This window comes from Nyctereutes procyonoides, unplaced genomic scaffold, assembly GCF_905146905.1.
Source record: "Nyctereutes procyonoides isolate TBG_1078 unplaced genomic scaffold, NYPRO_anot_genome, whole genome shotgun sequence".
In the NCBI taxonomy this organism is placed as follows: domain Eukaryota; kingdom Metazoa; phylum Chordata; class Mammalia; order Carnivora; family Canidae; genus Nyctereutes; species Nyctereutes procyonoides.
The window spans coordinates 67,593,615-67,606,630 of NW_026575135.1; the positions used below are offsets into that span (position 1 = coordinate 67,593,615).

Consider the following 13,016-nt stretch of genomic DNA (forward strand, 5'->3'; position numbering starts at 1 on the left):
TTCCAAGTAAAATGGCAGGTGATCCAAGATTTGAGGATCAGATTAAATCCTTAAAGAACTATATACAGACATGAGTTTTTTTTTTAAAGATTACATAATTTTGGATCATCATAACAGTTGAAAAGCTAAAAAAAAAAAAAACAATAAAGAGATTTTTATATGTGAACATATTAGAAAAATCTATTTCCCCAATACCACAGAAACAGTCAATAGTGCCCAATAATTTGCTCTGAGAGAAGAAATATAATAAAAGTGACTCTTCTTCATATAAGTTTAATTTCCTCTATATAATTCTGATATAAAGAAAAAAGTTTGAAAGAAACACAACTTACCATTTAAGATATGTTTATGCAATTCATATGGCAACCTCACACCAAAAATACTTAAAATCTCATTTAAACTAGCTCAGAAAAGCGTTTGCCAACTCCTTTTTTTGCCAAAATTATTAGGACTGATTCAACAACGCAATTTACTCGTGAGACAACTTAATGTAGCTATCTTTACTATGTCTTGAATCTAAAATTTATAATTATAAATTATATTATATTATTATAAATCATATAACCATCCCAAAATTAGAACACTAGACTTAGAAAAGCAATTCAGAAAATCACCAATGATGTTCAAAAGCTAATAAATTCAATTGAAATATAAAATTTTCACATTTTAATTGATTTCTAGCTATAGTATCATTGGTAGAGAGGGCTAGTTATGAACTACTCCAGTATTTTCCAACAGATGCTGAGTCTATCATCAAACAAGAAAGTAACAGATCAAGAAGCAGCCACTGGCCACACTCCAGAACTCCTACAATATAGACCAAATCTTCATAGGGTCGGACCATTTCAGTTTCCAAGTTGATGCAGGGGTAAAAGTTCAGACAAGACCAGATACTAGGTTTTACTTTTATCTACCTCTCCCTTGTAAAGGATATGCTATATACCAGGCCAAGTCACAGAGGTATGAAGATTCAAATGAAAAAATCCCTGAGTGATCCTGAAACTAAGATCTCTGTCTGAGGGTAATCTGTACCACAAACTACTCTAGGGAGGCTATGGCCCAGGGTTTCAGCTCTATTTCCAGCCAGTTCCTCTCCATCACACCACCCCCAACACACATCATATCCTCACTTTCTACCTGACTTGATTTAGAATCACTCATGTGTGCGTGTGCACATGTGTGCACATACAGTCCATCCTTTCTACCTTCATCTGATACACTGGGCAAAGATGAAACCCTGATTAAATCCAATTTTCCACCTACTCTATCTCTATACCAGAGCAGCTAAAAATGGATCAAGAAAAATGTGCAACCTTCCAACAGTTTTCATTTTAAATCCATGGCCACAAATCTCAAATGGGCAATCATCACTGTTCAACATAGCAAGGTAGACTAAAATACCTAGTTTGTTAATTTTCTCAGTATCCAAAATACTCTTTCATACTTTTCTCCTCTGTTCTCAAGCTTCCTAGACCTACCCACTGCCCCACTAATGACTCTATAGAGAAAACAGAAACAGAGACACAACTTTTTCTTCCGACACCCAAAACTATCTACCTCACCCACACTCTTCCTTACTTCCTATTACAACAAATGGTATGTTCCCATTCCCCATTCTCCCATCACAGTCCAACCCTTCCGTTCAAGCTCTGGATTTCACATTTTACTTACTTTCTATTTTTTTTTAAGATTTTATTTCTTTATGAGAGAGAGAGAGAGAGAGAGAGAGAGAGAGAAGGGAGAGAGAGAGAGGCAGAGAGAGAAGCAGGCTCCATGCAGGGAGCCTGACGTGGGATTCAATCTCGGATCTCCAGGATCAGGCCCTTTGCTGAAAGTGGTGCTAAACCACTGAGCCACCGGGCTGCCCACATCTTCTTACTTTCTCAATTAAATTATAGCCCTCTCTGTGTTGTTAATTTCTCCACCCGAGGGATCTATCCCATCAGCATACAAACCTCTCCCACTAGCACTCACTAAACCCACACTCCTTACACTGCTTATCCTATCTCTATGCTTCTTAAGAGTTACTTATATGGTGGCTTTCACTGTGTCTTCATGTTCTCTCCTCAGTTTAATCCAATCATCTTTCTTCCTCTCAAATGTAACTGAGATTACAATTGTCAAAGTTATCAGAGAAGATCATCGAATCAAATCCCTCACTCACCTGTCTGTTCTCTTTCCTGACCTCTCAATAGCATTTGATACTGCCCTCCATCTTAAACGTGTCCTCCTGCCCCAGACAGTGATCACCAATGCTCTTCATGTCACTCAATTCATCTTTTTACCACTGAACAGTGATTATAAGCTCAGGCTATTTAGTCAGATGAACCTGGACTCAGATCTTGGCTTTATCACTTTCTAGGACCCAATCTAGGTACTTATATCTAACTACTGAGAAAAGTAGGGGAAATATTAGTACCTAATTCACAGCTGTGAGGATGAAATTAGGTAATTTATTTTTTTCTCTTTTACCTCTTAGCAGCATGTGACATAATTCACTCTCTAAGAAATGTTCTTCCTTTGGTACCTGGCTGCTCCTTCCCAATCACTGTCGTAAGCGCCTCCAACTCTACTTGCCTTTGAAATTTAGGAGCTCATAAATTTCTATACTCTGTCCCTTTGTGATTGATCTCCTCCATTCTCATGACTGAAATTATAATCTAAATTCAATGATGTCCAAATCTTGATTTCTAGTCTATAATTTTCTCCCAAGCCCCAGATTGCCAACCATTTCCACCTGGATATCACAGCTATGTTATGCTCCATGGGCTCAAAAGATATCTCTATCCTTTTTCATGTGCCTTTTCCCTCACCTGAAACTCCCCTGCCTGTCACTGTCTCTAAACCTCCTTGCCCTGTTTCTGGAGCTCCATATATTTCCTCTTTTGTAATAGTCACTAAACTTCTATTTACTGGCTTGCTAGACCATGATGGAAAATAAGACCTTTCTATCTCACTTGTATCTTGCCTAGTATCTCTTACACAGGTAATGTTTAATAAATATCTCTTGAATGGAATTTGAGCTCTTTAAAAACCTACTGCTTATTTAATTTATGAAACTGCATTTTATTTGTGCAGTTGTCTAATTCATTGCAAACACTTGTATTTCAATTACTTAAACCATGAGTTTCTATTATTGTCATTTATATTCCATAAAAATACATCAAACAAAATGTAAAGGTATTTCTAAACACATTCTTATTATGTCTATGGAATATTATAATTATCAACTGCCTCTGGATATAAAAAGTTAAAAAGGTTCCAAAGCTAGGAAAGACAAATAAGGGTGATATTATTTGTCTCCCTACTTTGGAATCCCACAAAATTTTTAAAAATAATGTTAGTAAAGAGATGATATTTTAATGCTGAAATGAGCTTTCTGGAGTATTTTTTAAAAGGATTTTCTTTTCCAAGATTCTTTTATCATTTCCTCCAAATGAACACTCAATTCTATCACATTCTAATTGTGTGTCAATATTCTGTTTGTCTGAACTAGGGGTGGTGGAAGGGGAGGTGGGCGGGGGGTGGGGGTGACTGGGTGACGGGCACTGAGGGAGACACTTGACGGGATGAGCACTGGGTGTTATTCTATATGTTGGCAAACTGAACACCAATAAAAAATAAATTTATAAAAAGAATATTCTGTTTGTCTTTACCCATCAAAGATAGCATCCAAAACAATATATATATATATATATTTTTTTTCTTTAGCTTATAAAGTCCTTTCATGGATAAATGCAGTTTCCATTAGGGAACTTGAAATATGTAAAAAGTTTACATATACACAAACACTCTTCTCACACAGATACAGGGAGGTTCACTGTGATATCACGGAGCTATACATAGATGATTTGAACACATCAATGTACTTGAATACATAAGATCTTTCAGAAAGTCCAAGTGACCAAAAAACTAAAAAAATAAATGCCACTAAATTGGGGAAAAACATTTTGTATTGCTCTTAGGTAGAAAATATGACACCTGAAGGCCACTATCATCGAGAAATTGATCACAATGAAAAAAGATACAAAACAAAGTTAAGAATTAGAAAACTAGAGCCAGAAAGCCTTAGGAATACTTAAATAAATTTGATTCCAAAGAATCAGGTTTAAAACACACACACACACACACACACACACACACACACAACCAAAGAAATAGGTTTTGTTCCCAGAATATCTGGATAATTATCTCACAAATAAGGGCTGTTCCTATATTCTCTAACTGCCAGAGTATTTGATCAAACTGCTTCTGCATGTTCTATAATAAAATAAAACACGTATAACAAAAGTTCGTTTAATTTGTTCACTAATTTGTTCACTAATGTTCGTTTAATTTGTTCACGAATACAGAAATTATAAAATAGAGGGCTCTCTAATATTACAGAAATACCTGAGTTTTTCACTGGTCTCCCAAAATTATCCAAAATAATTAATTAACTAGTTATCAAAGAACCTATATTTGAGATGGTAAACCTTTCTCCATAAGCTCTTAAATTCTCTGAATGCAAACTTTGAGTTTCTAGGTGTATTTGCAAAATAATTATGGAAAGCCATTTATCAAACTCAAAAGACCTCTTTTTAGGTCGTGACCTTTCACCTCCTAATTACACTCGTGGGGAATAACCCTTAATACCAAGGAGGCTTCATTCATTCATTCATTCATTGGTCTTCAGTAAATGTTTGTTTAGTACCTATTCAAAATACACAAAGATGTTTATGACAACATGGAAACAAACCCATTATGTGACAATAGAGGAACAATTAGAAAATCATAGTATGTCATAACCAAAGGACAATGCAGTCATTTAAAATACATTCATGTAAGTATGAAGCAATATGGAAAAGATTTTACAGAGTTACATGAAAAAAAAGCAGTTATACATAAAAATCAAAGAATTCATAGGATCACTTCCAAAATAATCCATGGAATAAACACCAAAATAAAAGAGATCAAATAGACTGGCTGCATCTTGGTAGTAAATCTATGAGTTTTCCTGTATATCTCTGGAATTTTCAAGTTTTCTATAATATACATACACAACTTAAGTAATGAAAAAACCTACAATTTTTTTTAAAAAGAAAGACAATCAATATTTATCAATCATTCCATTTGAGAAGAAAAGCCACTGACCAGTCTTCAAAATTTTCTGAACCCTAAATAATCATCTCAAATGATACAGATGGAAATTAGTATCTTGATACAGAGTTGATGTATCAAAGTTCAATTTATAAAATTACTCTTCAAAATCAGTGAGTAAAAAGCCCAGAACTTTGCAGAATGTTTATTCAGATCACAAGATAGCATGTTGTAGAAAAGGTAATAATTGCTACTTATCAAAATGAGAAAAAAAATCTGATTAGTGAATGAGATTATCACCTCATAACCATATAGAGTACTGAACAGTACTAATAATACCTCAATTCTTGTTCCTAGGCCAAATATAATCATTATTTTTTAAAAATCACTTATAAGAGATCCATTAGAAAAAACAACTGGAGTGTCCTATAGCAACACCTAACAGTGTTGTGGGTTTTGGAATTTTACGTGACTTTGACTTTTTTCCCCCTATAATTTTCAAAAGATCCATTATAAATATACAGCTATTAGAGAAAATTAACTCAAATTATCAAGGGACTACGCTGAAATACATTCACTACATGGATTAAATTTGTAAAAATATAACATTTGTAAAATGCAGGCCTGCTCATCAGAGTAGCTTAGAGAAATTTGAAGGTCCTTCAAAATCCGTCAATACAAACATCACTTTTAAGGAGATCAAAATTCTTTACATTTCTAATACAAGAGTTCATATATGAACAACATACGTATTTTCCTCTTACTAATATATCTGTCATAAGCAGATCTAAGGATGTTTTCTTTTTAATGATATAGCCTATTTCTTTGTTCATAAGGTATCAGCATCATGATGCCATGTAGCTATTACAGTGAAGTATGTTAATAAATGGAGCTTCTACTAAACATCAGAACATATAACTGTACTTACTATGTAAAAGTGTTCAGTTATATCTCACATTGACTTAAAGTGTAAAATTATTTCAACTTAATCAAAGGAAAAGGAAATTTAGAATCCATATCTCTATCACTTTTTGGAGAACCAAAAACCAACAATTAGAACAGCTTTCAGAGCACCTGGATGGTGCAGTGGGTTAAACATCCAACTCTCGATTTCCACTCAGGTCATGATGTCAGGGTCCTGGGATGGAGCACCATGTTGGGCTCCACACTCAGCACAGAGTCTGCCTGGGATTCTCTGTCCCTCTCCCTCTGCTCTTCCTGTTCCTGCATGCATACATGCACACTCTCTCAAATAAATTAATTTTAAAAAAGAACAGCTTTCAGCACCCTCAAATATATATGCATATTATAGGATCAGTTTCTAAATTATTAAATAAGCAAAAGATACAGTATAAATAAAGAACAGCAATGAATAAAGCACAGAGCTCTGAGGTAAAACTGTCTGGTTTCTGGTTCTACAATTTTTTTAGTTGTACAACCTAAGAGAATAATTTAGCATGTATGTGTTTCCATTCCTCTGTCTATAAAATAAGGATAATAATAAGAATTCACACCTGAAAGAAGTATTTTAAATAAAGGAGTAGCTAGCACAGAGTGAGCACTAAAACAGGGCTTTCCCTACTTTTTCTTCACTCTCAATAGAATTTGCCATCCATTTTGGAAAAAAGAATAAAGATCTCTAACTCAAAAAATTGGTACTGAAAGTCCTTAATTCACTCGAAATTGTAAGTGCCCATCCATAAAGTACCATGTACAACCTGAGCACAATCCAACTTAACATCAAGGTAAATGACCATTCCTCTTCAAGGCGAATTTTGTCTCAGTTGTTTCAAAAGAAGACAAGATTGAAATACAAAAATTCTTTCTTAAAAGACGTACCAAAAAAATTTAAAACCACTGTACTAACAAAACACAATCGTCTTGGCATTGCAAAGTTACTGGGGAAAATGCAACAATGCTCACTCAATAGCAAAATTTAAATATTTTAGTGTTTCTGGGGTATTCAAAGTTAAGGTGCTTTGAATATTCAAAAATGCCAACATTGTTAAGTATAAAATTGCTATTCTCTACACAAAGACATTTCAACTGTCTATGATTAGCCTGGAACTAGTTATACTATATAAGTTATTAGAGCCATTCAACTATCGTGGGGATTATTTTGTTCTCCTTTCTCATAAAGAAATTAATAGAAGTGACAGAATGTAACAAAAATATCAACAGTGTTGAAGGCTTTTTAATAAATTTCATTTTGGCAAATAATCATAAAGAAATTAACAAACAATGGAATCATAATGATTTCATTTATTTGTTCTGTACATATCTGATTAATAGGCATTAATTTTGTTGATAGAAACAAGAGAACTCTATTGTTATATACCGATTAGAAATGTGAACACTTAGCATTTCCCACAACTACGGACTTCACACATTATTTTGAATGTTATTTCAAATAATACTGTAAATGCCAGAGGTTAGGTAAGCAAAGAGCTCTACTGCCCTCTAATGAAATAAACCAAAAAAAAAAAAAAAGAAAATCTCATTTTGAGTTATCTTGGAACAGGAAGATAATCTTACTTTGCTAAATGCAGTAGACAAACGCTAAGACAATTAACTGCAAACAACTAGAATATATATCAAAATACTGTAGGAAAAGCTACAATCACCCAGTTTTCATGATAAAATTAGTAGCAAAACAGGAAAGCCCTGAGACAAGAACGTTCCAAGAGAAAGGAGACCAGTACAACAATGCTATCTAATGTGATAGCAATTAAAACTTCACTGCAGGCTACACTTTTCATGTGTATGTTGGAAGTGAATAAGAAGAAAGACTCTTAGAAACTGCACACTTCAGTGAATTACAGGAAGTTTTCATTTCAACAGCTCAAAAGTAAACATCAAAAACAGTCTTTCTCATAATTTTTACTGACTCTAATCCTCTCAGAATTATTTCAAATGCACATCTATTTTCAGGATAACTGCCTTGTGTCATCTTCACTTAAAATAATTTTATTTAATGCTTCCTGTTTTAAACAAATGCCAATTTCAGAATACGGCAACTGTATTCTTTTTTTTTTTTTAAAGTTTTTTTTTTTTTAAATCTTTATTTATTTATGATAGGCACACAGTGAGAGAGAGAGAGGCAGAGACACAGGCAGAGGGAGAAGCAGGCTCCATGCACCGGGAGCCCGACGTGGGATTCGATCCAGTGTCTCCAGGATCGCGCCCCGGGCCAAAGGCAGGTACCAAACCACTGCGCCACCCAGGGATCCCTGGCAACTGTATTCTATGATACTTTGCATCATAAACTAACAGTTTTAGCTTTTCGTCGTTCTTTAAATTAAAACTCTCCCTTCTTTTAACAAACTTGGTTTTGAAAATATGCTCCATATTCCTGTTCCTTTCACCTAATATTCCAACCTGTCAAGAATTCCCAAACTCTCATTCAAGTACAAAGAATAGAGTACCAGATCATGAGAGAGAGAGAGAGAGAAAGAGAGAGAGAGAGAGAGAGAGAGAATGTAAACAAAGGAAAAAGTACAGCTTCCCAGCAGCAGTTCGGTGAAAGAACAGATGTCTTGGTCAAGTGTTCCTTAGAGCTAGGACACACATCACTTGGAGATGGCAAGAGTCTGTCCAGGCCGATAGGGGGCAGACACTTCATTAAATGTCTTCTGTTTAGCAGATAGAAGAAATGGGCCAAACCCCCACAATGCTATAGGGAAGGAAGATAGGCAATACACAGAGGCTCACGTAAGTCTGCATACAAAATAAAAATACCCTTTACTTTTGTGTGCTGCCACTCTTCTTCCCAAGGATCTGTTTGCCAGTGAAAATGGTTCCCCGGCTCTACAAGTTATAAGGATAACCACACATTCATTCAAAATTTCAAACCAGCAATGCACAGGAACATCAAATGTACTCAAGCCTCTATTTCCAAAGAGGTGAATTTTACATCTGTAGAGATTTTCTAAATAATATGAATTAAAAACATGACTCTTTTACTAGAAGCACGATTCATTCCTCCCTATTGCCTAAAAATATCACTGCCATAGAAACATTTTGAAGACATAATAAGGGACCTGGGAGGATTCATGCATCCCGAAGTCAAGCACTGTGTATCAAACTGTGATACTCAAGGTACCCAGTATATGGTCAAAATAGTATCCATCCCACCTATATTTTACATTTAGCTATTCAGACATAATATATGGTAGTCATGAGAATACAACAGTGAAAGTGTACAGCCCCTTGGAGTATATATGAATCTGTGTAGGTATGTATGACATACACAGGTGCATATATGTGCTTTCACTCAGAACAGTCCCAGTCTACACCAGTGAGGTCCAGATATTATCCTAAACCTAAAGGAATGCCTTCCCTAGTTCAGGGAAAGAAAAGAAGGACCTCCCAGGCTGTCCTTTGCCTCCCCAATTCCCAGTAAGCCTAAATATGAAAATACATGACCAAAAAATAAAAGGGGAAAAGAAGGCAAAGAAAGGGAAAAGATTAACTCCATCAGGAAAAAAGTTTATTGTCAGCTTCAGTTTAAAACAAAGATATTTATTTATCCAGCAGCCAAAAAAAGTTTTATTGATGATAATGATGATGAAGATGGAAGCAGCCTGCATTTTTTTGAGCATTTACGTAATATTAGGCATTCAACAAAACACTACATACAATGGGTATCTACTCTTCATATAAAACCTTGTGAGACAGGTTATTATTATCCCCATTTTACAAGGGAAGACACTAACACTCATAAAGATTTAAGTAGCTCTGCTACTAAATTCAGTATACTAGTCAGTTCAACATATATCAGTATACTAGTCAGTTCAACTCTTAACCACTAAATTTATACTATTTTACATATTATTTATATTTATTAACTGCAAATGTATGAAATGAAATACTTTTGAAACACTGTGGTGAATTAATTATATGTGGTGAGACCCAACTCAATTGCCTAAAATTTTGTAGACATGGAACGTGGGCTAGGTATTGGTTCTAGTTCTTATGGTTAATAAAACTGTGCATGATATAACACATAATGAAAGTTCTAACAAAAAAGTAATAATAATCCCATCCTTCAATGTCCATTATAAACAATAACATTTCTCCCGTCATCCTCTGATCACATCCAGGCAGAGTAATCTCTCCTGCCTCTGATCCTCCTACCTCATTCTCATCTTTATTTTATTTGTCTTAACATGAGGCGAAGTCTCCTTCCATTGGGGGGGGAAGTCACTCCCTTAGAAAGAGAATCAATTACAATAAAAATACAACAAATAGCTTTTATTGATATCTTAAAATATATTTCTCTATATGCTACAGTAAAGAAAATATTCCATGCCAACTCTTGCAAGTAGATTACACGTTCAAGCTTCCTGAAATTAACACTAAAGGAGAAATCACCATGCGGTAAAAAACAAATCCGAAATTCCATTTTGCAAGAATAGGGATTTAAACACATGCACACAAGTGCTACACACACACACACACACACACACACACATACAAATACAATTCATGCCACCTTCATAATCTAGGCATTGGTTAGACAACAATAGTCCCTCTAGCATATGTATGCAGCTTAAAACACAAAACACTCAGAAATATCCACAAATATCTGAATCATTAAAATCTTGTATCTGGCATTACCAAGTTTTCTTATTGCAGAATTTAAAAGGAGACATTATGATATGTTTTTGCAAGAAAGGCACCTTGCAAGACATTTCTTCAAATGAATACTAAAGTGACAAATCATTCTGATATCAAAAACTGTCACTTATAAAGAGCTGTTAATTTGTTAATCCTTATTTGATTGTATTTAAATTTTCAACCATGAGAGCAAAGACCTTGCTAACAATAAAGTACATGACCCAGTAAACAAAATACACTGTTTCAATGAGATACCATTTCTTACCTTTGAATCTTCATTGCTCACTCCTAGCTGTAATACAGCCTGAGGAGATTTCAGTTTCGCCTGAGCAGAGTGAGCCATCTGAAGGTTAAGCTGCCATTCGACCGTCTCAAGCTAGAAAAGACAAGTGCAGATTGGAATCAGATGGTATAGAAGGAAGACAACGGTCAACTTTAAGCATATCTCCCATCCATGGGAATGAACATGAATAACCTGGACTTTGTGGAAAGTCAGTTCCCGGGCTCCTTCAACCTGCATATTCTGCAAATTCTCCCTTTGGGCTCATAACACTGGCCTTGTGCCACACCCGTCAAATTCAACAATAAAGATGGTCTTCAAATACGCTGTATTCTAAAAATAGAGGTCTTAGGCTAAGCAATGAAGTACACTAAAGAGACAATGGCTTTTAAATAGTAAATTACTATTTTAAGATAGTATATATGTAAAGCCAATGATTTTTAAATAGTTAAGAGATTTTAACTCACACTTTAATGACCTCTCATTATCTTTCAAAACTCTGCATTAGGTAGAATACAGGTAAGACTTTTTGTTTGTTTAAATTTAGAGGAAAATTGAAGTACCCAGATGGTAAGAGGTTCACACATTTAGACACAGTTAGTGAGACTGGAAAAGAGCCAGACAAAGAAATGATATTTATTAGTGAGCAGGTGTTATCATGCTTTCCAAAGTACTCTTATTATGGTTCCCGGTTATGACAGAAACTAATTAGAACATTTCCTTTGAACTTATTAATTAACATAATAATAGCAAAACTTAATCAGGTAGGGCAAAAGTAGTAAAGACAGACTAAAACAGTTTAAGTTTCCTCTTAAAATATTAAACAGCACAAATGTGGCTTTATTAAACTCGATAGACAACTGGTTTCTCTAATCTCAGAACTATGAGTATAAATTTTGAGATTTAACTTCCAGTAAGTCTCAAGTATCAATATTTAGGGAAGACTGTAACATGCAATTGTCATATGCCTCAGACAACATGGCTCTAATAACTGAATGAGTAAAACTAACTTACTACATTGGTAAGAATGGCAACCTCACAACAATTTTTACTCGACCAAAATACTAACTGCTACGTTGAAAGACTTCAACAGCTAGAATCACAGCAGTGACTCAAAGCCAAATTGGAAAGAGAGCAATGAAAGTATGATCTATTTGAGAGAGGATATGATGACAAAATAAAGATACGGTTTTGTTCTTTCTGGCACTGAGCCTTTGAGGGGTTATGGGTAAAAAGAGGAAAGATGTTGCAGAGACATAGCCCACAATACCAGAAATAAAACAACAATTTAATGGTGTATGTTAAGGACCCTTAACATACTGATCTTTAACACACATCAGAGTAAGTGTAGTCTCTAATACCAGCCCACCACTCTTTTGAACAGTTATGTGCAATAGATCTACCAATAAATAAGAAAAAGTATGCCATAACCATTCTCATAAATCCAAGCATTTTGATACATGTCACTGTCTTAATTGAAAAGTACCTTCCAGATACTCACATGAACCTATAAGATACTGTCTTGATCTTATTTTACTGATCCTATCCTAGCCCTTGAAGCACTTATAATAAATATTAAGTGAATGAATTAAAACACAGCCTCATTATGGGCAATAATTTGCATAAATTAATGCATGCTTTGTCTTTGCATAACAGTGGTAAAGGAGAATTTACAACAGCACTGAGCTTATGCTTTCGTTCAAGCTTCAGCTGTCATTCACTAGTTATGGGTTATGGAACCATGGTTAAGTCACAGTCTTTTAAGACCTCAATTTCTTCATAGGAATTAATCTATGTGAACTATCTGCTTTCTTGAATTATTAGTAATAACAATTAAGAAAATGCATATTCAAAGGTGTTTTGGAAACTGCAAAGTATTATAATTTTTTTTTTTTTTGGTCAGCAGTGTTCAACAATTTATTTTCACAAATATTTAAAGTTAGTGTAATATTTGTTTACTTCATTAGCATTTTTTTGTATTTTTTTATTAGAGTTCAATTTGCCAACATATAGTATAACACCTAGTGCTCAATCTCAT

The 13,016-nt window shown here is 34.6% G+C and overlaps 1 protein-coding gene across 3 annotated transcripts in view; it reads right to left on the reverse strand.

The window, feature by feature from the left end:
- The window catches only part of COMMD10 (COMM domain containing 10), a 185,082-nt gene that overhangs the window by 141,607 nt on the left and 30,459 nt on the right, over nt 1-13,016 (reverse strand). For all 3 annotated transcript variants that reach the window (XR_008661436.1, XM_055302210.1, XM_055302212.1), the window contains exon 5: nt 10,964-11,074. Coding sequence is in view for 2 of the 3 variants with exons in the window: in XM_055302210.1 (XP_055158185.1) it covers nt 10,964-11,074 (111 nt within the window). In the remaining variant the exon portion in view is untranslated. The remainder of the gene's footprint in view (nt 1-10,963; nt 11,075-13,016) is intronic.